At 36.6% G+C, this 27,064-nt stretch overlaps 2 protein-coding genes across 2 annotated transcripts; one reads left to right on the forward strand and one right to left on the reverse strand.

Annotated features, from left to right (window-relative positions):
- Window positions 1-2,952: 2,952 nt before the first annotated feature.
- Window positions 2,953-4,160, forward strand: LOC122061241 (ethylene-responsive transcription factor ERF109-like). Its single transcript, XM_042624460.1, has one exon. The coding sequence runs from the start codon at window positions 3,075-3,077 to the stop codon at window positions 4,014-4,016; it is 942 nt and encodes a 313-aa protein (XP_042480394.1). The 5' UTR covers window positions 2,953-3,074; the 3' UTR covers window positions 4,017-4,160.
- Window positions 4,161-7,832: 3,672 nt separating this feature from the next.
- On the reverse strand, window positions 7,833-18,864 carry LOC122092105 (peroxisomal (S)-2-hydroxy-acid oxidase GLO4-like). The gene is made up of 12 exons (XM_042662419.1): window positions 18,631-18,864; window positions 16,708-16,855; window positions 16,508-16,632; window positions 16,382-16,428; window positions 16,223-16,300; window positions 15,957-16,081; window positions 15,723-15,780; window positions 15,501-15,563; window positions 13,794-13,863; window positions 12,763-12,863; window positions 11,117-11,221; window positions 7,833-8,292 (listed from the first exon to the last, which is right to left on the reverse strand). The coding sequence occupies exons 2-12, from the start codon at window positions 16,848-16,850 to the stop codon at window positions 8,113-8,115; spliced, it is 1,095 nt and encodes a 364-aa protein (XP_042518353.1). The 5' UTR covers window positions 16,851-16,855; window positions 18,631-18,864; the 3' UTR covers window positions 7,833-8,112.
- Window positions 18,865-27,064: the final 8,200 nt, after the last annotated feature.

The following is a 27,064-nucleotide window of genomic DNA, read 5'->3' on the forward strand; positions in this document are numbered from 1 at the left end:
ACTGGTTTACAAAGACAATCAATACGTGGGTTGCTCAGATGGTTAGGACGAATTGAAGATTGTGTGGATTGGTGTACGATCCAAGATTCGATTCTCTATCTGTGTATTTACGATTTAAGTAGAGACCGTGGCGGTGGGTTGCTACGCTAGTCTCCCTGAGGATTAGTTGAGGTGCGCGTAAGCTGGCCCGAACACCTTAATTAACAAAAAAAAAAAGGTTTAGCATTTTGTTCAACTGTAACTTTAAGAGTAATAGAATCCAAAAATTTAGAAAAGGAAGGCCTCAAGGACTCAAATAGTCGGGAAAAGAAAGAAATGATGTGTTGGTTCATACCTGAATCAGTTGTTAACCATTCCCCAAATGGACCCCGAATGCGATGAATATGATTAACTTGGCACCGACGAACAGAAGCAGTATAGAAAAAAATTATGTTTCTGTCTCCTTCTTTCAGCCACTGTGCCCTAGGCCTTTGGACCCAATACTTTTCTTCTTGAAGAAGAACCTCCTCTAGTCGATGTTATATGGCAAATTCCTCAGCTTGTAGGTTATTTCTAAGAGGGTCTTTTGAATCTGATCCAAATCCTCCATAAGGTGGGCAATTTCCCTGGCACCATCACGAAAAGTGGACTTGCTCCAACGTCTTAGATGAAAACCAAAATTTTTATTTTGAAAAATAGATTGAATGCCACAAAGTCGTCCCAGGAATTGACAACAATCATAGGGAGATATGTGTGGGACAGCCAATTAGTATCAAAGTAGAACGACCTCTGTTGTTTTTTAATGTGAGGGCTTAGGCAAACTGAAATAGGACAGTGGTCGGACCCCACCATAGGATGGCGTTGGACATCGATAGTGCCTTGAACATGGAGCAACTCTCCATTATCGAAGACCTTGTCGATGTTCGCCATTATTAAGTCGTTCCCCCAATGTTTATTTGACCAAGAGAATTGTGGACCTGGAAAATGTAATTCCATTAGACCACATGAGTTAATAGCCGAAGAGAAATTAAAAATCTAAGACATGTTTTTATTTCGGCCACCATATTTTTCTAATAGACAAAGAGTTTTTATTTCGGCCACCAAAAGTTATAGTAGGCCCCGGTGTCCCACCAAAAGTTGCGATGTCCCACGAAATGTCGCGTTAGCTGACTCAGCTCATTGTGGGGTTTCACTTCACCTCCACTGGTCTCATTCAGTTTTCCGAGAGGGAAGCACACAGGTTGCAGCTCTTATGGGTTCAAGTATTTACAACTCTGCGTCAACTTAGAATGGGAAGAACTATATATATACGAACAGATAAGATCTAGATATGGTGTTTTGAAAATCGATTTCTAAGAGAGACGCTTGTTGTATAGTTATGCTTCTAAATCATGACACTGAGAGGTGAACACGGTGTTGAACAATTCTATACACGACAATCCTCCCAGTTTCAGGAGATGGAAAACAATTATATAAAGTACCAAGCAACCAGATGGATTCTCTACTTGCAACGGAGACGAAAAGAGGGGAGGAAGAAGAAAGAAGAAGAGAGAGGAGGAAGAAAGAAGAGGGAGATGGCTGTCTCTGCTCTCGCAAAACAGAGACGAACAAGAGAGAGAAGGGTTTGAAAAGGAGTAGATCTGACGGTTTTGACCCAAAATCCATAACATTTGAGACCCAAATCCTCTCTTCATCACTTGAAAAGTAGAGATAGGATCTGCTACTAGTACAATCACTTAGTCATACGAGTCAGCAATCAACACTTGTCATACTTTCTGCCATTACAAGGATAAAGCGGGGTATATCTGAGAACAAAAATGATAGGTATTGATCGCTGACTCGTACAACCAGGTGATCGTACGAGTAATGGATCCGTTCTCCTCGAAGTTGGATTAGCTAATGCCACATGTTAGCAACTGAAGCCTCCACGCGTCTCTGCCAAATCTTGTCTGGGGATTTTTCTCCAAAGCTACCCCTTAGAAATATGTGAAGGGGAAACTTAGTCACATACGGTTTGAATTGGGAAAAGACATAACCTGATATTGGATTCATTGCATGTACTCGTACATGTGAGGATCTAATATCTACCTCATTTTCTATAAATACAAAGATGAAGAAAGTTATATATAAAAGAAAAATGACATATCTATACACATATGATCAAATGAGTATACAAGCAGCGATTCATTATTGTGAATCCTCATTTTTTAACCTATGTTTAAAAACTAAGAAAATAGATGTAAAGAAGAAAAAAAAAAATTATTATTATTATATCTGCTGTATTATTATTTTTTTTCATTTTTCCATTACTAAACATAGCCTTAGAACCTTCTAAAAATTTTAGTGTGGACGGTAAGACACTTATACAACCTCACGTGCGTGAAGTGTAATACACGTGAGCATTCATTCAACGCGCCGCAGGTGAGTTGGCAGTAGGAAAAGCAACTGTTGCTGAGCTGGCAGTTAGCTCCAAAAGGGCGTACGGAGTATGGACACTCGACCTCAACGTAGCCTTAGAACCTTCTAAAAATTTTAGTGTGGACGGTAAGACACTTATACAACCTCACGTGCGTGAAGTGTAATACACGTGAGCATTCATTCAACGCGCCGCAGGTGAGTTGGCAGTAGGAAAAGTAACTGTTGCTGAGCTGGCAGTTAGCTCCAAAAGGGCGTAAGGAGTATGGACACTCGACCTCTCATTTTCTCACTCTTAACTCTCACTCCAACCGACACTTGAAAGCAACCAATGACCACGCGGTCCCTTTGCTATTGCTGACCTAAGAGATATTTTTTTTGGTAGGGCTGACCCAAGAAATATAGTCATTCAGTTTCAGACACTTGAAAGTAACAAATGACTATCGCTTTGCTATTGCTGACCTAAGAGATGAAGTCATCTTGTACATTTTCCGCTAACTGGAAACGTTGACCCATTCGATTGAAAAAAGAAAAGAAAAAAATTTGACCCCAGTCACATCACATGTAGATACGGTAGACCCTTTAAATACGCAGTCTTCAGCTCACTGGAAGCCTGCACTGAACGAAGTAAGAGATTGAAGTATCTATCTAACGAGCTTAAAGGGGAGCCGAAGAGAGAAATGCAAAAGATTTCCAAGGGCAAATGGTTGATTAAAACTGAAGCACAGATAGAGCATCTCTCATTCTCTACTCTCACCCACGACCAAGAGATGTCAATCATGGTCTCTGCTCTAAAGCATGTCCTCTCTGGCGGCAACCACTCAACAACAATGGCGACGATGACAATGGAATCATCTTCCAATGCAACTGCAACAGAAGCAGCAGCAACAGGAGAAGCAGACGGAGTAATCTTGCTCCCGGAAGCTGACAAGTGCCGCCTCTGCTGGATTGACGGTTGCCTTGGTTGTGAACTCTTTGAGTTCACGCGAGCAGTAGGAGATGATAATGAAGAGCAGAGGAGGAATGTGAACGATGATAGTGAGAATAATAGTAACAGTAAGAGTAAGACGAAGACGAAGACGAAGAGGACGAAGAAGAACAAGTACAGGGGAATTCGATTGAGACCTTGGGGCAAATGGGCCGCAGAGATTAGGGACCCTCGACGCGCCATTAGGGTATGGCTGGGTACCTTCGATACTGCCGAAGAGGCTGCCATGGCATACGATAGGGCCGCCATTGAATTCCGTGGACGCGATGCAATCCTAAATTTCCCCCTCCCTTATCACACCCATACCCAGATCCAGGCCCAGAATCAAAATCAAACTGAAACTGAAACTGAAACTGAAAATAAAAATGAAAACTTTCCCCCCAATATTGACCCTCAACCCCAACAGGAGCTGGAACAGGGCATGGAGCCACTGCCCGAGATGCTAAGTGGACATCCCTTGCCAAGTCATTTCTACTTGCCGACGGCGGCGGTGGAAATGGAGATGGAGATAGCAGGTGTAGCAACGGAAACCATTGAACAGAAGACTGGTCCGAGCTCGGATACAGTGAAAAGGGAAGACGAACCGCTCGAGGAGGAGTGGATGAAAGTGAATGCATTAATGCAGCAATTCTGATTGTGATGTTAAGGGGAAGAGTCCAGATCAGGTCCTAACACATGGACCGTCCTAGTACAAGTGGCACGACACGTATTCATAGAATGACATAAATAACACAGAGCCGTCCTTTTATATTATAATTGTGGGCTCCATATTCTTCTCTCCTCGTCGTCTTTCTTTCTTCATTTAAAGTTGTAAGCATAAAAATTATGGCAAAATTACTCAATTACTCACTTTTCGATTTTTTTTTACAAAATTACCCATTCTATATTTCAGACACCAAAAATAAGCAAAATCAGTTTTGTATTTACAAAACTATCCAAAACATCACTATCCACACCGTTTTATATCTTCTCGACTTTTTTTTATCTTCTTCTTCCCTAGCTTTGCCCCCAACCCTATCATAAATAACAATAAAACAGAACTTTCAGCAACCCAAGTAGCTCCAGTCCTGCTCCACCGCCACAACCAACACCATGTCCGGTGTCCCTCCCCTGCAACCTCTTCCACCCCTACCCCTGCTGTAACCCAACCACCATGACCCACCTCCTTCTCAGCCCATTCATGACCTACAAATTTTCTGCTCCCAACGATGGATTAAGAGTTTCAACCCGTATCTGCGGAGGTGATACATCGTGGTGATGCGAAAGGGTTGGGTTAAAGCACCGTTGCAGAGCTAGACAGTGGAAGGGGGAAAAATTGTTCTATCACTTTTGAGTATGGGAAAGCATCAAATGGACATTCAGCTTACAAGGAAGACATAAAAACCAGTAACAACCAAATTCGAGTTTGAAATTAAGGTAGAAATAGAGAAAAATCTACCGATGTGATTCTGCAGCAAGGCAGCGACAAGCAGTATCGATCTTTGAAGCGACTTCTCTTCGAATGTGGTAGATGAAGGCCTCGTCAATATCATTGCGAGTGTGCGAGTCAAGGAAGCCAAGGAGACGGAGACCGGGGATTTGGGCGGAGGAGAAATCTCCTCTTTCCAGAGCGATATTGGCACCTAACAGAAGCGAGTGAAGCCTCTTCAAGTTCTGATCCACTTCCTCCCTCCAGCAAAGCTCCGCTGCTGGACTGACCCTTTCTCTGCAAGTGACGAAAATGGCGTTTTACGTAAAATCACTGAACCAATTGCAGCATATATGAATCATCTCCGGCGGCTTTCTTCACGATTGTTTCACAGCTATCATTATTTTTAGCGAGAAAACAAAGGATAGTTGACAGAGAAGTGGAGAGGAGGAAGAAGCGAAGTGGGTGTAGTCTGGTCGGGAGAGCCACCATTGAGGGGCGCGATGTTGCTAGCCGCGGTGGCTTTCGTTTTCTTCTTCATGAAGAGGAAGATGCTGTTGTAATGTTGTGAGGTAATGAAAGAGGAAACGAAGAAAGAAGGGCAAAAATGTCAAAAAATGAGTGTGGGTGAGGGAGCGGCACTGTTTTGGGTATTTTTGTAATACCGAAACTCAATTTGGATAGTTCTGTCAACACAAACACTTGGATGGTTAATTTTGTAAGTTAAAACCCAATTTTGGGTAATCAAGTAGTTTTTTCTAAAAATATCTCATTAACCAGAAAATGAGACGGATGTTGAATGTTCTTTCAAATGACTAGGAGTAGACTTCAGTGGGCGTCCACTTCCCCTCCGAACCTCCATATTGGTGGATCCCACTTGGCATCAGAAAAAAAAAAACCTACGCGGCTCTATCAACGAAACGAATTCAACGTTCCAATGGATGTGGTATAGCTGAATCAGAAATCCTTTCTTCTAGAGAAGATCCTAATTTCGAAAGGAAGTGCTAACTCGAACTATCTTGTGAGCCTCCTAAGCCTTGGACAATATGAACCTCATCGATCACCAAGTTGGAGAAATAAATTTTAAGAAAAAAGTTCTGTGAGCCGTTGGGGCAAGTTCTCTAATATCTCTGTGTCTCTCTCCATACTCTTCACATGAAAATCATGAAATAACCTTGTTACGCTCCAAGTATGATACCCTATGTATTGTTGAACCTTATAGAATGTCTTTCGATATGTCGCTTGCTCAAAGAATCCTCTCCCTAATTTTATTTTAGATCCTCCTATTTAACAACATCTAATACCAAGAAGCACATGAACCATGTTTTTACGTGGATTAGCAATAGGGGTGCAACTTGAGCCCCAAAACCAGTGCCCGTCCTAAAATTTTTAGGCTTGGTCTAGGGGTTTTCAGCACATGGCTGGGATTAGGATAAAATATAGGTTGATGTTTGAGGCTAGGTTTCACGTTAAGGCCTCAAGCTAGGCCCACCCTGCCGAAACCTACCTGGGAAAGAAATGTGTATATTTGTAGATGAGTTTGATGTACTAAGTCAAGGGTGCGCTTGGTCCAATGGTTAATTACGAATTTGCGATCTGGTAGTCAAATAGTTGAAACAACTTCTTGACATTCTCAGGGTATGGCTACGTAGTTCTCGCCCCCTGTGACCTGGCAAATGTGGGAACCTCATGCACTAGGTATACCCTATGCCCTTTGATGTACTCAGTTAGGGTACATACATGTCACATTTGTCATTCACCATGTATATCTATGATTCTATGTTAGAACATAGTATATAGATGTGATATTAAATGATGGTTAAGTATATATGTGTTAGGGCTTAAGATACATCATAATAAAATGTAGGGGAAAAGAATGCTACCTAGTCGCAGCCTGGACAAAGAAGGTAATTAATTGAAATAAACGGCTACTTATCACTGAACACCTCATTTATAATTGGAATCAGCTATAATTTGTAGGAAATATATATTAAAGGGAGAGGGATAGGTATGCCGCCGATATCAAGTATGCTAGCAGATAGCACCAATAGGAACACACGATGGAGTATCATTCAGGAAGGATATGAGGGTCATTTCAGAAAAAGGGAAGAGAGAGACAGACACAATGGGTGCTATCATACTTGATATCGGCGGCATACCCAACCTTTTCCCTATATTAAAATAGTAAAATAGTTTCATAGAAAGTTGTCTTTATGGTAGGAGAGCTTTTAAAATTGTCACTTGTATGAACTCTTTCATAAACTTGTAACTGAATTGGTGTTAGAAATATTGATAGGCTGAGTAATGCCCTCTGACACTCTCTTTAGTATTGTAGATGTACCCATTTGTGCAACTAGAAGTATTATGAATTGTTCTCCAAGATAAAACAACTTAATGACTCCCTCAATAATTATGCACTTGATCCAACAATTGGTGTGAAAACATAATCGTTAATAGCCAATGACTCATATCGGATTTGCCAAAGTTTCCTTTATATCACAATAGGATTACTACTACAATTCACTATTTACAGTGCCCCTTAAATACCTTAACAACTCGATTAAATTAACTCATGCTCTCATCATTTATAGTAGTGCCCCTTAAGTATCTTAGAAGGGCTTGCATAATATTCACTCATGCTTGCATGACAACCTAAACACAGTATCCAGACTCAATTTATCTGCTCTCAACATGCCATTTGTAAGAGAAAATCCACATTTCCTAATCATGTGCATCCACATTTGCAGACACTCAATAGTTTATTATGAAATGGGGTATGCTAGCACCACAGAAGGGTTCATATACAGTACAGAGGGAAAAAACCAAGGCGACACCAATAGGGTGACTAAGCACTGCCTAGGCGACCAAGGTGCCCTTCCAACAAAAGATGCCTGAACGCCTAGGTGCCCGCCTAAGTGATGCCTTGACAACCATGCTTCAGAACCACTGACAACATTTGGATTATTTCTGTAGATTTAAAGCTTCTGGGTTTGGAGACAGAACAAGAGAAACCCCCATTGGGGAAAAATATAAGACGAGACATGAGACAGAGTGCTCTTCTGGGGAGCCTTATCAATCTTTATTTGCATAATAATATCTGTAGTTACATAGTGATAACCCCAATATCAATACAAACTACACCTCCGAAACAGTAGTACAGTAAACAATAACTATACCTCCAAATTACATCTCGTATTCTCAGCAACTCTTCTCCCTACCCACTCCAACACACTTGCATGATTTATTTTCTTTTATATTAAATATACATTCAGAGCATGTTCAGTGATCGGGCTACATTGTTTTATTCAGTCATGCATAGTATTTAGAGGAAGGATCGGAACCGGTCATGCTGTGTCCTTACAAGGTTCCTAGTAATATCCTTCACATCACAGCACCCAGCCAGGGTCATGCTCAGTTCTAGCTCATCCTTCAGCATTTCTAGGACCCGTTTGACTCCATTTTCCCCCTTTGCCGCCAGCCCATAAAGTATAGGCCTCCCCACCTACAACAAATAAGAGCAAAAAACCGACAATGTTAGAGAAACTGTGGGTTGGGAATGAGAGAGAAAAGGAATGACATAGATTAACTTTTTGTATAATTTTTTGAAAAAAAAAAAAAAGCAGGGTCTTGCTTATTATTAGCACCACACAAATTCTATATGAACTAGCATTATGTACTTCATCTGCAGCTGTTTTTACCGAGTAAAAAGTCATTTCTAAGAATCACATGAACAGCTTAAAGGACCATTTTCAAAGAATCTAAGACGAAAAATCTGTCCAACCAATCTTGATCAGATAGAACCCAAAAAAACTGTCTTGACATTCTTTTTGTGATTTTCTTAAATTTTCTATTTTCTCAATCCTTCACTATATCTAGAGCAATTAGTTAAACCCCACAACTCTATTTTGACAACCATTTGGCTCTGCAATTTCATGCAAGCTATTTTGAACTTAAAGGGTTAACCTTAGGGTCGTCCGGCCTAATTCTACTTGCCTGGAAGTCGAGCCTAGCCAATGTGGAAGGGAAGATTTTATTGGTTGCTGGCAACTTGGGCCCATAACTCGTAGGTACAAGAGATTTTTTTAAAACCCATAATGCATATCATATAGTTGATCCTGTCTGAATAAATTATCAAGACTCAATATCCATCCAACAATAGTAGCAGGTCCTTATCTGTAGACATGCTACACTTCATGGGACCCTTGAAGACCCTGTGGGCTCAGCAAAGATTGGGTAGGATTTCCCTGACCTTCCAGCAAAATGTTTAGTGGGTTTGGCTTTGGCTTTGCCATGCAGAGTTGCATCACCTACTTTCCATTCAGTGGGTTGGCTGGGTTTGGACAGGATGTAGTTGAGCAATATTAGTCATTTAATATTGTCATTGGAACTTAGGACAAAAGAATTCGGAAACCAATAGAATGGAAAATTTGAATAATTAGATCAGTGCAACACATGGCCCACCAAAGACACAGTCTCATTATATGGAAAGCCTCAATAGACTAACTGATGGGGGTCAATTTATGGATTCTATATAGTAATAATCTTGGCCTAACCCACGTTTTTATGAATAATCAAAAGTTCAGTTTTCTGAACATAATGACTGCTGTGGATTTAGTAGCTGCTTGAGAGGGATTCTCAAGTCCTTGGTGAATTCCAGGGTAGGCAAGGTGGATTTCTCTTCTTACTCTTCCATTCCTGCTCTCTAAATTCTAGTTCTTAACCCATACAGGCGACACCTTTGAGTTATCTATTCTCTTCCCTTTTGGATTACTACCTCGTTTGCTATAGCACTGACACCAATTTTATGGAAAATCTAATCAGTTCAATCATAAACAAAGGAATCAAGGGATTGGATCTGCCAAATAATAGAGAACAAATAGAAAATTGCAGAATAAAATCAGATGGAAGAACTCTGGGAGAAAATCAATAACTCAAAGAGGAATGTTCAGTTGGTCCTGATAGTCAACTTGAGTGATCTTAGAATTCCCATAGATTTCTGAAGTTGAAATCAGGGGCAATGGCACAATTCTACCTCTAATAGGAAAACAGTGAAGACGGATTAAAACAGAGAATCTAGCCAAATAAACTAAGGTTTTGGATAACAATTAAAAATTTTAAAAAATAAAAAATTATGATAGAAAAACGTAATCCACAATATTTCAGATCAATCTGAGCAGATTTGAGAGAGCTCTGATATAAACTAGAATAGGGAAAGTAACTATAATCAGGGTATCACCAACTATAATTTAGAATGCTCGATTGGAAGAATAAGAAGAGAAACTAGAAGATTGAAAATTTGAATAGGAAGAGCGTATAAGGAATCCACCTTACTGATCCCTGAAATCCACCAAGGCCTCAAGAATCCCTCTCAAGTAACTACTGAATCGACGACAATTATTATACTCAGAAAATTGAACTTTCATTGATCATAATAATGTGGGTTAGGCCATAGGCCATTAGATCTATATATAGAATTCATAACTGATGACCCTCTAACGCTAGTAAACTGGCTTGGAATAGTAAAATCACACCTTGAAATTAACACTCCTACCAACTTGCAACTCTAAATCTCATAGAATACTCTGAAAAGTAAAAATCTAACAACTACTCCTATTAACTCTAGGACTAACATTTGAACATTAGGAATATCACTCTAACTAGCTAATAAAGTAAATTTAGTATTCCTATCTCCTACCCATAATATAGGCACATTAAAGTGGCCCATTACAATACCTATGGGACAAAAGGTCCTAATCCAATCCAAATGTTATTTGCACTAAAATAAGCCCAATTCTATATCCTCCCAAATCAATGGGTCACATGAAACAGCTCACATCCTGGCCATAGTACCAACTACTTTTGTTTTACAAACATGATAGATTTATTCTTTTACTTATATATATATATATATATATATGTGCAAGAGATAGGTAGCACTTCCAAACTTCAAGATGAGATCTCCTGTTTTCATGATTGTGTATTAAACCTTAAAAGCAACCAAAGGATCAAGTTCCAGATTAACCTGTACTGACTTGTGGGGGAGGAGGGAGTTCAATGAATATGCTCAAAACCAAAGAGGCCTCTCTTGTTTCAGCATAGCAACTGAAATAAGACTGGCTATCAAACAATTTCAAGTAGATGTGGAATCATGCAGAGGTTGAAGCTGAAAACTTCCCTACTTCTTAAGTTCACACAATTGGGGATAGAGGAACACTACAGCATCCTTCTTTTACACTTATTCATAAAATGCACAAAAAGTGCTCATAAAAAATGTGCCTTATGATATTCCTTTGAGACAACTGAATAGTTAACTGAAAGAAGCTTACAAGAACTGCTTGAGCGCCAAGAGCTAAGGCTTTAAATATATCTGTTCCACGCCGGATTCCACCATCAAAGAAAACAGGAACTTTTCCTCCGACAGCTTGAACAACCTGCAAAACCAGCATCAGAATATTTTCCATGGATGGTTTACTTTGAATCCTTTTAAGAATTTATTTTGACAGTGGGCATAATTTTTTATATGCTCCTACACGACATGAATGGTTGAGAAATGAAAATGAAGCTTTCACTTGTGCACTTCTAATCACCGTGACTCTTTTTTTCAACTTTATCCATAATTTATAAACCATAATATGTGTTTTCATCTGTGTTTAAATATTCATATTACATGCACAGAATTCCAATGCTATTCACTGGCTGTATTATCTGTGATGAATTTGTTTCAGGCCTTGACACCTCAGGTTACAGCTGTAGTATTTTTTTCCAAAGAAGGTGATACTTTTTAAGTCTTTTAAGAACTTTCTGGATTATGAGCATTATTATAATTATGTTTCTACAGCACATAAGTGGTAGAGAAACTATATAAACTCTTTTTCTTGCAGTGTTGGACAAACACATGACTATTCAACATTTTATCTGTAATTTAAAATAACAAGTGTTTTTGTGTGCATTACCTATCCATATTGCATGCAGAAAGTTCTAATGCTATTTATTGGCTGCATTATTTGTCAGAATTCAGTAGGAGAACCTCGGCACAACGGTGAAGTTGCGATATTGCAACCTGTTGGTTGCGGGTTCAAAACATGGAAACAGTCTCTCCTGCGCAGCAGGGGGTAAGGCTGCATACATTTGGCCCTCCCAGACCCTGAAGTATCGGGAGCCTCGTGCACTGGAATGCTATTTTTTCATGTGTCATGAATTCATCTCTGGCTTTGATGCCTCCAGTTACATCTTTTTTACTGCCACAAGATCTTAGTCAACTAACATGAAAGATCCAGAATGGCCACCACATGGGGGACAGTGTAGCGAAGCCACATACAGAGTTCCCTTGGCCATGTCCCGAGGAGCATTGAACTTTGATTTAAAGATAACAGCCCTTGACCATTCTTAAATTTCCTTAAAAAAATTGGATATTTTTGTCATTTGATAAGGGATATTTTGGACTGGATGAGGAACAAGTGGTACTTTGTTGGGTTGCAAACTCAGCTTCCTGTTTCAGAAGAATTGGACCTCTTAGTTAAATATAAGAGTCCATTGGTAATTAGAAGTCTAGGGAAGAAAACAGTAGAAAAACAAGTAGGCTTGACTTTGTTTTACACCCACTTGTTTTGTAATTAATTTTCTTACCTAGTCTGGATATAGAGATTTGTCCCTTTTTATTTTGGACTAGAATCACACCTAAGTTATATTTTTGAAGTAGAATCATACAACCCATAAGTTCAGTGAAGAAAATGTGAAGATGCTTTCTGCTGAGTACTTTCATTGTTTTCTGAGTTCATCACATATTTTTCTGAGCTTTTTACCAGTGCAAATGCAATTATACCTTCAAAATATAAGGATTTATTAACAATAACTATGGCACTGAATAAACTATAAGTCAAGTTGAAAAACAGGATTCATGCAGCCAACAGCATTAAATTGGGATAAGGCTTAGTTAGTTGGGTAGAGTTTATGAGTAGGATCTAAGCATTACCCCTTCCAAAGCATCAATAGTGGCGGGGACATAATCAAGTTGGCGTGCTCCGTGGTTGGACACAATTATCCCAGCAACTCCTGCTTCCACAGCTTTTACGGCTGCAAACATTAGCACATCAAGTTATCAACAATCCCATCAATTATACAAAACAAAGAAAAGAATCCTATCCTGCGATAACAACATCTCAAATATTATCAAATGTTCTGCATTAAATAAGACCAGTGGCCATTCTATACAACTTGGACAAGGAGAAATAGATCAACAAAAAAATAAATAAGTAAATAAGGGAGAGGCCACAAATAAAAGAGGAGCGACTGTTTGGTGTGACTTTTGAAATAAAAAATATTTGGAAGGGAAAACAGAACTAAGAAAAATGATAGGGAAACAAAACAAGAACAATTGACTCAGATTCAAGGTTCTGGTTTGACTAGGAACATAAACATATATTCTCAACATGACTTGCACAACTATGCTCTCACTAAGATATTGAAGCTTGCAACTGGATTTTCTTTAGCAAAGTAAAAATTTTCCCATCTTAGAATGTCATAATGAAAATCATAATGAAAATGTTAACTTCCAAATTGAGAGGAGTATTAAGCTATTGCCAATGTGTCTACAGAAATAATCTAAATGTACCACTTTGACAGAGACGCTGAAGGCTGTCCATCATGGAGGACCATCTTGATTATCCATATTTATGGTGCTCAGCACCATCAGCTAATACCCGACAAGTGTTGTCCCGTGCTCTTTCAGATGGTAGTCCTCAGTTTTCTTGAAGGTTTTGAATAAAAACAAGTGAAATAAAATGACCTTTTCTGCCTGGTGGCATAGGCTGTTGGGCTGAATTTAAATTAAGGAATTCTGGGCTACTACTTCAGCTTCTATGCATCAAAGTTGTGTAGCATTTTATTCGTAATCAGTTCTTCCCAACATCATGCTTTAGCACAAACATTCTCCCCCTCTCCAGTTCATGCATTTATAGAGATAAGCATTAGACAAACACAAGTTCACATGAGCCATGAGCTTACCATCTTCTGCAGTGAGCAACCCCTTGATCAAAATAGGCAAGCTTGAAATAGATTTCAACCAAGCAATGTCCTACAATGTTCACAATGTCTTATAAGTCGATCGGAACACAAAAACAGAATCACATGTGATGATGTTATATTTATTATATTGATATAAAAAATGTATCTACTTTATGTTTCATACCACAATAGGATGTCTACATTCAAAAAAGAGAAATAACTAACTTCATAAAAGTAAACAATACAAAAGGTAATCTTAGCAGACTTCATTAACATTAGTCTGCAGGAACAGATTCTTAAGTACCTTCTACAGCATATTCCAGAACTATGATTTAAAAGCTAAAAACTATTTTTTTTTGTTGGCGATGCTGCTTCCAGAAATGAAGGTGCATGATGATGAGGTTGGTCTATTGATCAAGGAGCCTCTGGATTTAGTTTTCACTACTTGACAAAGTTCAAACAACAAAACTTTATCAGGAATAAAACAGCCAAAGCCAAAACTAATAATACATACACTACTGGGGTACAATTTCTCTGACTCATTGTTTAGGAAGTTTTTCATGAGTCAGCCAAGCTGTTCCCTAACAATACTTCTGTTCTGACTGCCAAAAAGAAAGAAAACAAGAAAAATTTCTTCCTTAATTGCTGAAAAATTCCAGCTGCATCCCGAAGCTGAAGTATGGAAAAATGATGATCCTATTCATGTAATAATATCAATATAACATCACTTTGAAGTAACAGCTTTCCTGAAATTATGATAATGAATAAGACAATCATTGATGTCGTGCTTTTCCTTATGCAACAGGGCTCACCATTGTGCCTTAAAGGCCTCCAAAGGTTAAATGAAAATCTTCATACGGAGTTAGTGAAAGCACTAACTAGCACACATATTTCCAGCACATTCTTTAAGAGTGAGTTTTGCTATTTTTCATGCCAAACCACTGTTAAAATGACTTCATAAATCTCCTTATTTGCTAGTGCAAGAGAGCTTTATGGGCTACCATCATTTGAAAAGGGAAGTAAGAAAACAAAGGGTCCCCACTAAGGTGTTCTGAAACAAAACATCAAGGTTCTGCTACCAAGCAATATGATGCAGATTACGGGAAGTTAGGCCTGATGGACATTAAATCAATGAGAAGGATTACAAACTGGTTGATTGAAGAAACTGGATAGAGGTCTCCCACTTTAAAAGGTACCTGATGTTATAGATGAGCTAAGCAATTATTTCAAAGTATTGATGGCGGTTTGCAGAGTATTAGGGTGAGATATTGATGGGGACAGGATTTTTTAATACAGATAAGAGAAATTTCTATGAATAATGAAAAGAACTTAAGAATTAAAGAATGGAAGAGATGAGATGCAAACACAAGTTCCTATAGTTCTTTAAAGCGTAGCTCTATGAGATCATATTTTTTTTCCTTTTTCGGGCGGCACTATGAATAAAGTTTTCAGTTTCAACTTGTTCCACAGTAAGCAAAATTATCAGAATCCTTCTTCGTTCACTCCGTTTCTTCTGCCATTTCCAATTGTCTTACATGCTTATAGGCATTTAAATTAATCTCTGAACTAAAAAATATATATAACTATTGGAATATAATCAGAATGAGAAAAACTTTCTTGCTATTTCTTTGGTGTTGGTTTTTCTTCCCCAGTGATTCCAAAAAGAAGGTAAAGGTTTAGGCTTCCCAGGAATTGAATGGTTCCTACCTTCCAACTCAGAGATTGATCAAAAATTTCAGCGGCAACAGCTTGAAGATTAGAACCCTCTTTCTGCAAAGAAAGAAAGAAAATATTAGCGGACAGTAAAAAAAGCACCTTTTTATTTTTTATTTTTTTCTTTTCTAGGATAGAAAAAACTAATATCTGCTTTATTTTCTTCCATCTTTGATCTGTTGTAAGCAAGCATTTCTGCAAAAACATTATACTCACATTTGAAGATGCAGTAGATAAGAGACCTTCAAGATTCTTCGCTTGAAGTGAGATCATTCTGCAGAAGGTATCACCATATGGCCCAAATGAATGCAGCATTTTAAATTCGATACATAGACTAAAAATTCTCATACTATAAAAATTACCTCATTGTTCTCAAATAAATGAGAACATGAAAAATGGAAGAAGAGGAAGCAATAGAAAAGAAGGGAAACAAAGAGATAGAACTCCCACTTGTTTTTTATATCTGCCTCCCGTCGACCAATCTTGGGTGTGTCAGCTGTCAGGACAATAGCCTTGTATCCATTTCTTTCAGCTCTCTGCACTAGCTGAACTGTAATATCCCGTCTTTTAGTTACCTATTCACATTTAAAAATTCAAACTATTAAGGAAGTCCATAATAACTGACATATCCAGAAATATTAGAAAATTGGTATTAAAAATATGGAGGGCACAACTGGCATAATTCAAATTAAAAAATATTCTGAAGGATAGCATACATATAACTGAAAGAACCGGACAGCATTACAGCTGGCTGCAACCTCCTCCATACTACAGGTAGACATAAAGGATAGCACCTACAACCAAACAACTTCAGCATTCAAGTACTTGAAAGTTGAAACAAGGAACTGAGGCTGAAGGATGGATTATTTTAATACCATGATAGTGTTACTTGCTGCAGCAGCTCTTGCTGTCGCAACCTCTCCTGGAACAAGCATAAAATGTCAAATAGATTCAGAGTTACAAAAGCACCTCATGTAATAACTCAAAAGGGGAATTTAAACCTTCAGGATGAGCTAATTTATGCTTTGCGGTTGGGGCAATAATGATGGGTGCTGCGATCTTGAAACCCAGTACTGTAGTTGAAAGGTTTATTTTGCTCACATCCACAAGAGCCCTCGGCAGGATCCTGAGAACACAAAAATCTGAATAAAAATGGTGATACCTATTGGCTACATTAGCAGTAATAGGTCAGAGACATTACGTAATTCTACGATATGCTTCCACATTCTCCCCTAGTGTGTACTCATCCTCAGCTCCTGAAGAATAGAAATCATAGTACATCTTTGGAAGAGCTTTCTTGGCCAATTCTTGGAACTCATTTACATTAACAGGTTCAGCTGCCATTTCTCCTGGAACATGATCATTAATGGAAATATATGAGAGTGGGAGTAGAATGTCCTTCCAACTATTTCCAACTATTGCAGTGAGATAGGTTGCACAGCTCTCAACCAATCAAGATTTCTAGTAATTTAGTTTGGAACCCCATAATTGAATTAAAATGAAATATCTTGTTCTGCTTCCTTCTTCCAACAATAAATTTTAGTTTGATATTGGAAAAATATAATAATGTAGTTTCAACTTTCAAAGATAAAAATTCTCCATTGCAACCCAAAGGAATCCACCTTGCCAAATTATTATTTACAAATGGAATTTGATTTGAATTTCCTATCCCCAGGGATGATCTGCAAAGGATTCATTGGAAGATAAATAATAGTATAAAAGGAAAAAGCATCATTATAGACTGCCACCACTGGCAAGTAGCCAGCCATATGTTCATCAATATTGATAAAAAAATTACCAATTTGAAATTGGTAATTATGAAAAAGAAGAAAAAAAAAGGTGTTCAACAACATTAGGCAATTGATGAAAACAAAAGATCTCATACACTAGCAAAACAGGTCCAAACTCATACTAGAGAACAAAATTCAGAAAGAAATTAGCTTTTTATTTACAACTCTTAACTCTGGGAAATCCTTCCTACGACTTTCTCCCTCAAAATCTTAGATTTAAAACTCAAATGCAACAAGAACCGAACTAAAGAAAGGTATTCTTAATTTGGTTTCTAGTTTTCTCAAATATAGGGAAATATCTGTGCTTATGAAGGAGTAGAATGTCTGGCCCTTGCCAATTGAATGTAATTTCTCAAGGAGAAAGCATTTCATTGCATTTCTCTGGCCCCTCTTATAGGTTGTCTCCTTTATCCACGAATATATTTAAAGAGGCATGCTGATGCAGTGTTTGCACATTAGCAACAGTGCCAAGAGAAGAAGAATAACTCGTGGTTTCAAGAATTTCAGTATTCCTAAACTCACTATGAATTATATACCTACTCTACTATGGAGTTATATTTAACTAGAAAGTTTTACTTTCAGTTTCTTTTCCTGTTTTGATTATGTTTATGTGTCCTATGTCAGACTGGGTTAGGTAACTATAAGTTTAATCCTATTACAAGATTTTCTTTCATTATGTTAAGTCCTAGTTGGTTTAGGACTCCAAACACAGCTGGAGGTTCTTAAGTCAGTCTAGGAGTAATATTAAGTCCTTTACTGGTTAATTAACTAGCCAATTTGGGTACTAGTTGTTTTAGGCTATATCTAGTCATGTTATGAGTTTATTTTAGCCATTAAGGCATAAAATGATGATGGCAAATATAGAAGCTAACAAAATGCACCTCCATATCAAATCAATTAGTTCCCCATTCTGTCGGCACCCAGAAATTAGCAGTCAAAAACATAATTGTAGAAGCCTAAGCTTAGAAGGAAAAAAAAAATAATTTTGAGTTCCCTGAATCGCTAACTATAATCCAAAAGATCAGCAACTTTAGGGCATGCCGAGGTACAAAAATGTATACTGATTTGAATTCAACCTGAAAAAGGCTTGTTGTGATCCAAGTCCTAGACATTTCAAACAGAGGTATGGAAATCATGGTTGATGAGTTTTAAAAAAAAACCTTAGAGAATGTCACACATTGTAGAAATGAGGTATTAATTTTTGAAGTATCAAAAGAAAAAGGGGAGGGGTTTGATCTGAAATGACTTTGCAACAAACAAAAAATCCTAAATATTCATTAGAAATCGAAGCAGCATAAGGTAAATGAAAACTCAACAAAGAAGAAGAAGCATACCTGAATATGAAAACCGATAAAATCTATTGAGAAGAGAAAACGGTATGAGACTCACAGTTAGTGTTGTGAGACTCTTGAGGTAGAAAGGGAAGCCTCATTTATAAACTTCCAGAAAAGAAAGAAGTGATCACGAGTCACGACATTCACTGGGCCATGATGCAGGCAGTGCATGGCGCCAAGTCTCATGGCTGTTTGAAGACCAACAACATCGATTTTTAAAATTTTATTTTTCCATATTTTGGTAATTTTCTGAGTGTTGTAGGGAAGTTTCTAAACGTTATATTTTAGAATTGGGAATAAATAGCCTTTCTGATACTGAAACTCCAAAAAGTGATTTCCACAAGAAAACAAACTAGAAACTCCAAAAAGTGGTCACGACAAATCACCCGGCAATGCTACGCTGCATGCACTTCCGGTGCTTGGGGCCATGGCTCACTATGGCTCTGCCGATACCAATATGATACCGATCCCAGATCGGTCCATATCGGCTTGCATGTGAACAGTAATTTTTTTTCACGAAACTTGGTAAAATGTTCAACCATCAATGGCACTAAATATATGTGCCTATTTAGGAAAGATATTATTCCTTATGTATTAATTATTATTATGGACAGCATCCGAAGGCCTCGATTAAGAGATTCTATAGTGGCTGAAGGATAATTTAGTCTTGAACTTTATTTTTGTGAAAAGATAATGTAGAAATACAATCCTAAAACGATGCAGAAGATAATGAAAAAACAAGAACAAGCAATGCACATAGATTTACGAGGTTCGGTAAGATTGCTTACGTCTTTGGTGGGAAGATATCTTGCTTCACTATCAATGGAGAATAAGGTTACAACGCTCATCCCTCACACCTCTTAGTATTGCTTACATTACAGAGAAATAAACCATCGCTACAAATAAATAGCTAAAAACCGTAATCCAAAAGGTACACAATTGCCCTCAAATAAAATCGAGTGGGGGCTGCACCCCCTTACACCTCCTGCCCCTTTGCAAACCCCACGACTACTAACTGGCTAGCGGGACAGCCGTCCTGCCTGTCGAGGCACTACACCAGTACTCCTTGGATTAAACTGTGACGGAATACAAGATATCGTACACCAATAAGATGATTCTTCCTCCCCATTGATGAAAGAAAATTTTCACATCAAAATGATAAATTTTTAATCCAAAAATGGATAAGAAAAGTGGTTCAAACTAGGGTTGTCAAGTGTTCTTTAAACAAATACAAGTAGAACAAAAAATATCTCAGTGCCGTTTGGGTTGGAAAATCTGACTATCTGAGTCTTCAGACGTCAACATAAATTTTACAAAATGACAAAGGTTTCAAACTTATGCGAAACGTCAATCAATCCACCACATAAGAGATAGTATCATAGTTTCAAGTATCAATATTGGATTAATGTATCAATCATATCGTATTGATATTGATTAAGATGTTTAACAGATCTGGATCAGGTATCTATATCAAAACAGAAGTAAAATAAATAAATGATCTACTTTTCATGAAAAATAAGGGCAAAAATTGATCAATCCAAATCAATATCATATCGATATTGACAAATATCATTTGTCCGATTTGGATTCATATCATATTGGTATTGACAAATATCAAATAACAATATGATACTAATACCAATAACTAAATTCTCGGATCGCATGGGTCCCAACTTTAACGGAGAGGTAGAACCCAAAGTCCTTGCCTAGAGTGTCAAGAAATTATTTTTTTCCTAATAGTTATAGTGCCACTAGGTTTGGCAAGAACCACTAGGGGCCAGATAGAGACCCACTAAAATATATAGAATCAACTTAAAGAGAGTTTGCAATGTGATGAAATAAAACTTTGGAAGTATATGGGACTAGGGAAGGATGCATGGACATACATGGACAACTGAAAAAAAATAAAAGTATGCATGGACATAAATGGGAGGGTATCAGATTGAAGTTGAATATCTAATTTAACAAATGACTAATTCATAAGGTTTCAACTAATCCAATAGTTAATTACCCGAAACCAACTATCCAGATGGTTGATAAAAAAAATTCAGTCCATTGCCAATTAAAAATCTGGCACAATGAATCCGAATTTTTAAAGAGTACATCCACATCTCTCTCTCTCTCTCTCTCATATGGAAGATGGCAAAATAAAACTTTAGAAATATATGAATTAAAGTGTTATGAATGAATGTGCAAACACGAGGAATAAATCAATCAAATCCCACATAAAGATTTAATTTGATTCGACACGGATGCCTACATATTCTAAAGGGAATTAGAGATTTTTTCACTAAGTCAGAAAAAAATACTCTACACCACACTCAAGTCTCAACCCCATATTGTGATCTCCCTTGTTCATGTTAAAAATCCCTAACTGTACAAAATTACCATTTTACCCTTATAAATATAATAGACTCAATCTGATTCAAAGGTATAGAAACCCATTAGTAATAATAATGATGTGGACCACTACAAAATACAGGACATAATAAAATGCAAGATACGTGAAGGTGCATAGACATATGCGGGCGATTGAAAAATAAAATAATACACAGAAATAGATGTGAGTGTATTTACTTGAATTTTGAGTGACAAATTTAACATTCGGCTAATCAATAAGATATATAATTAATCCAACAATTTATTAGCCTAAATCAATTATCCACATCACTGATAAATTCACTTTGTCCTCATTTCTGTGATTCAGTCCATTGCCAATTAAGTATTGGATTGAGATTCACATCAGCTTGTAGTGCAGATCTAATAATTATGAACACCTGGGGCTGCGCTTTGGTGTGTTGAGCTATGTATCCAAGCGTTTTTTACTATTAAATGATGTGCTACACGTCGATATATGCTACATAGGATCTCAATTAGTAAATATTTGACCCGTTGAGCTTAAATTTCAAAAAGTAGTACCATAGAAACCCAGCAACATAGCTGGAAAACACTCTCTCTCTCTCTCTCTCTCTCTCTCCAATAATAATACATTCTATTGACCTTTTATCCCAAAGGGAAACATCCTATGCATCATTGACAAATACCATGCCAAATGCCGCAATGGAGCCGTGGTTAATCTTCCTTCCTTTTAATGTTGACACTCACTTGGAGTGGTTAATATGTCCCAGTCTTAAAAAGCTCCTCTAATAAAATGTAGTTTGTCTTTGGCTGGAGCCTTGTTAGGGCAGAGGGGGAAGCCATGCCAAAGTTCAAACCTCTAACCTCACCCATCTGACCTTTGAGCTTTAATTTTATTAAAAACATGGAAAAAATTTTACTCCGATGTTAAGGTGCAATTTTTTCTCACATGATTTTCTTATTGTTCTTTTTTTTTTTTTTTTTTTTGGCTTCTGCTTAGAAATCTAAATATATGGATTAGGTCTTATGTACATGATATCTTTTCTAAGACAATCAATAACAACGATAACATTCAAAACCTTATTTCAACTCAATGAAAATAGTTACATGGGGCTTCTATGCAAGAATGAATGCAAAGATCCATGCAAAAAGGTTGACGATAAATGACTGATTATAATAAGTGCTAGTTGTCAACTTGATGCACCATACAAATCAGCCATAAGCTTATAAAGACAAACTATAACAAGGTATCGATTGTCTACTTGACATACTATATTGATCGATTAAGCCAAAACGTCTAACATGCATTATGTCCACCACCAAGATAATCCTTCACCAACCTACTTTCATAAGAGTAATGAGATAGCGAATTCTTAATAGCCCCGCTAGGCACGAAAGTAACAACTCAAATACATAACTCCGCATTAAAAATTATGTAGCCACACAATTCGGCATTAAAAGCTAGATACAAAACACACATCTCTGTAGACTAAAAATGCAATCCACAACTCGAGCCAGAGGTATCGTATAGAATCATCTTCCATAAACTATATAATGTAATGAAATAAGATTTGTAAATGATTTTTATTCTTTTAAATTAGAGTCAAAAGTATATGTGTGAGACAACATTCATCCTTTCATTGAAGTTGTTTCAACTTTTAATCCAAATTAGAAATATTACAATGTAGAGGAAAACTATCCCACAATGTTAGAGTGCAATTTTTTCTTTCCCTTAAGTTTTTTCATTATTTTCTCTCATTTGCTCCGAGTATGTAGGTCCTACGTGGATGATACCTTTTTATGGACAACCATTATTGTGGGATACAAATTCCTCCCCACACTGGCTTCATGGGTAATCCTCTTCTTATAATGTAATAAATCCTTTCCGTATATTTTCCAAACACACCTGATTAAGAGAAACCCATTCACATAGTTCAACGTGTTGAACCAGACGAAAGGCTCAATTACTCAAACTAACCTTTTGATTAGCAGAATCCCCTTAGATTTACCATGTATCAAGTTTCAGAAACTATCTCTACCATAGGATCCACTATTTTAGGAGTTTTACTTTTGTATTTTTTCAGCAAAATCAAAGTTGCCTTGAAGAATTCATATTTAAATTGTCTACCAATTTTGATCTCTAGCTACATCTATTTGTGGAAGGATGAAAGTTCTATATATTCATGAACTTTGAAGGCCAAAGGAGCAGATAATGACAAATAATTGAGCCATTAAGAGAGAAGTTCTCTTCACATTATGTAGAAACCATCCCCCTTCTACAAAAAATAAAAAATAAAAAATACCCCCTCATTTTATTGAATATTAAATCCAAGCAAGAATATGGTAGTTGCTACCACAAGCCCATTCCCTAGAAAAAGCAAAAAATATAGTGGTTGGATAAGTTTTTAAGTTCTATCATAATAAGATTTGTTTTGGCAAAAGGTTATATGCACGATCAAGTACCAAATCGTTGGATGGAAATGATCATGTATGATACAGCACCCTTAATTCTCATCCAAGAATTTGGTGCATGATTAAGCAGAAAACCTTTCTCCAACTTTCCTTTTTTTTTTTTTTTTTGTGGTAATACTTAAGACCCCAAAGACACTTGAAATGACATATAATAGTTCACTTACAAGGTTGAGGCAACCCAAACAGTTACGAACTAATATTGAGCTTGGGTCTGCTAGGCCTATCTCACCCATTGTCATTTAGAGTGCACAAGGAGCATTTTTTGAAGAAAAATGATAGGTGTTTTGTACATCAGGACAGTTGAGCCTGACTCTCTAATTCCCTATAAAAACTTGGAAGTTCATGTGGGGTTTGGAGGTGGCATTGTGCAAATAGGGCCAGTTCTTCCCATTGCAAAGCTACATAGGAGCTACTTGTTAGCACCTTCTAATTGAAGACAAACTTACTTGTGCAATTATAAAAATAGTAGTTGCAACCGCTATTGGCAGCCAAAAATTTTAAGAACTTTATACCTCTTTGTAAAAATGAAGGATTATCTAATACGTTTGTGGGTGTTGTTTGGATTGAGGATTGGGATAATGGGACGATGTGGGAGTAACCATTTGTCACTTTGATAGAAGGTGGTTATAGTGGTTCAGCCTATATATATGGTTGTCGGCAACAACTTATCCATGTTGTTTGCCAAAGATAATCTTGCAGAAACTATAAATCATATAGAGAGTTTATGATACGTTTGGAGTTTGAGTTTGAAGGTGGATATAAGTTGGACACAAGGTGAGTTGATGTAACTAATTATGAGGATGTAATTATGGTACCCTCCTTAAATTTTAGTTTTACATGTGGTATCAAAGCATTGATTTGTTGTTAGAAATTATTGTAAGTTAATTTCAGCATAAAGTTTTCATTGTGTGGCATTCTTAATTTTATGTTACATTCCTTGCAACTTTAGCCAGTGGGAAGACAGTATTGAGTATTGGTTTGTCACTGAAAATTAACGATGATTTTTCAAAAAAAAAAAATAGCGATGATTAATTTCAGCATCAAAAACTGCAGAGATTTTTTTTCTCCTTAAAAAAAAATAATAATAAAAAAATAATTAAAAAAAAAAAAAAAAATCTAAACTGCAGTGCATGACAAACTATTTATTAAGGATGCATATTATTGCAATTGTATCTTTACTTTTTAAAAAAAGCTACATGAGTCTAATTAATATGTTATGGGCCTACTGAGTTTAAAATGCTTGTGGGTTGGACGTCCAGATTTTGCCTTATTAAATTCTTTGGGCCTCTTATTAATGCTTTTGTTGGCCTATTTGACCTAACCAGGCCCAATCCGGATGGGCAATTCACGAACACTACCCAGTAATCCACATGGGTTGGGCCCATGACCCGATCTGGAAACCCAATGGCTGACCGTTGACTTAGAAGGACCAAATCCTGTGTTGCTGGCCTTTGATATATATATATATATATATATATAAATTTTTCTGTGAAACGCTGGCCTTTGATTTAAATAAGCCTTTTTTGGTACTCTCATACTATTTGAAAGTGTCTTTGGGAGGACAGTTTTTGTCTTATAAGAAAGCACAGTTTTTGGTACTCTCATGAAGGTTCAGTAGGATTTTTTTTTTTTTATCCTCTAGTGGTGATTTGACTGATTTAGTGTTCTCATATTCAACTTATGTTAAATGTCACTAAAGTTGTACATGTTGAATTGTCACGTGGAGACTTTTTATGTAAATTAAGTGCCTTATAGGTTTTGATGATACATAATGTCACGAAGCATTATATGTCACCACAATTTATTAATATAATGCTTTAAGTGAGCTACCACGATTTCAAAATATCAAAAGCCTAGTAAACTAAATATTTAAGTAATCGAGACCACGTTTTTATGACTTTTGATAACATTATTGGGTTATGATACCTTATTTTGTAAGATTGCCATCAACGAGGCTTATGAATAGTCAAAATATTCTAGAGCCAATAAAGTTACAGAATCGATGATCATTTGTAAATGACCTAATGAAAATTAATCAAACCAAGAAAATGGGTACGTGTCAAATTGCGGAATAAGGAAGGTGAAACACTTCAAGCTACTCGATTAAACAGATCTTCTTAAATATTCTATCCTAAAAAATTCGCATCACATCATAATTCACATATGATAGATTAAGATAAAAAAAAATGATGTATAAGGAATTTCAAAATAATGGAAGAAGGGAATAAATATACCTTCATACATGCACTACAAAAACCAAAAGTTAGTATATAACAAACTCTTTTGAGTTTTGATAATAATATTTTGCGTATTATTATTATGGGAGATGTTATTTAAGCAAGCAGGGTACGCCACACTTCTTCACATTGTGTTTTTATATCATTGTTTATCTCTTCTTAAAAATGTGAAGAGGCATAGTGTACGCCGTAGGCTTTGAGAACATTTTGAGTTTTCATTATATAACTCAATTAATTTGATGTGATATATATGTTGCATTTATATATATTTATATATATATATATATACATCATCTATCAATTTGGAAAGGTCAAGAGCAATACAATATTCCCAACAAATATGTAATGTTTTGAAAATTAATATATAGTTTCACTTTTTCAGCATGGGCAACTTTGGTTCAATAAATCGCATTAAGATTTTAATGTAATTTTTTATTTGTTTAATCATAGGATGGATCTTTCAACCTTGTAGTCAATTTGAACTTTAAAGGGAAGATCTTTACACACGTGGATTTAGGTATAAATATCATATTAGTCATATTAATCAAAACTTATCCATATCAATGGTGATACTAATATGGATCGATGTTTTCAAAATCATCAACAAATAAAATGATCCAATATTCTTGATACATCAATTTGTATCATTGTCGATATTGGTATCAATTGACACAACTACTAGTACCATATACTAAGACCTTGTTTGCACATTAACCGAAATGTCAGTCTATATACAGAAGTTTTTATTTAAAAAAATAAAAAAATGTAGAAACACTTTGTTATTTATATATGGAAAAAAAAAAATTGGTCTACCAAACCACTCAAATGGAATAAATTCTGCCTCTTATTAGACAAATGTCAAAACAAACCTTCATTTTTGTGTTTTCTTTCTATTTCACCTCTAAATTACATGGTCCACCAACCAACAAACCTCTTACATTTATATATTATTATCATTATTTTGTCAAGTTGATTAGAAAATTGAGAAGTTAGGAACTTTCGAATTGGTAAGCTAACATTGACTTCCAATGGGATTTTACTGATTCCTACCTTGGAATACTCGAATCTTCCAAGGGTTCCAAAAATACAAAATAAATTGATACCAAAAATGGGGTCTAACTTGTAATTGATGAATGGCTTGATGAGCTCCATGACTCTATTTTGTACCAATAAATCTCCAAGTACAGAATGTACTATGTTACGTTTATGGATGCTTCGTATTTGTATTTTCTCTTTTGTTGGGTTTGACCGTTTAGGTATAAGTATGACATGAATCATAATTTATCATCCTGAAATCAAAGTCACTTTAAATGAAACATTGTCCTTTGATTTTAAGGAAAGAGGTTCTCTAAGGAAAGCGGAGGAAA

The sequence above is a fragment of the Macadamia integrifolia genome, chromosome 2 (genome assembly GCF_013358625.1).
Source record: "Macadamia integrifolia cultivar HAES 741 chromosome 2, SCU_Mint_v3, whole genome shotgun sequence".
Lineage (NCBI taxonomy): Eukaryota > Viridiplantae > Streptophyta > Magnoliopsida > Proteales > Proteaceae > Macadamia > Macadamia integrifolia.

Coding starts and splice junctions, on each gene's coding strand:
- LOC122061241 (XM_042624460.1), top strand. CDS start 3,075: ATGCAAAAGATTTCCAAGGGCAAATGGTTGATTAAAACTGAAGCACAG.
- LOC122092105 (XM_042662419.1), bottom strand. CDS start 16,850: ATGGCAGCTGAACCTGTTAATGTAAATGAGTTCCAAGAATTGGCCAAG. Junction 16,633..16,707: donor GAAGCATATCGTAGAATTAC/GTAATGTCTCTG, acceptor TTGTGTTCTCAG/GATCCTGCCGAGGGCTCTTG. Junction 8,293..11,116: donor TTGGCGCTCAAGCAGTTCTT/GTAAGCTTCTTT, acceptor TATTTGTTGTAG/GTGGGGAGGCCTATACTTTA.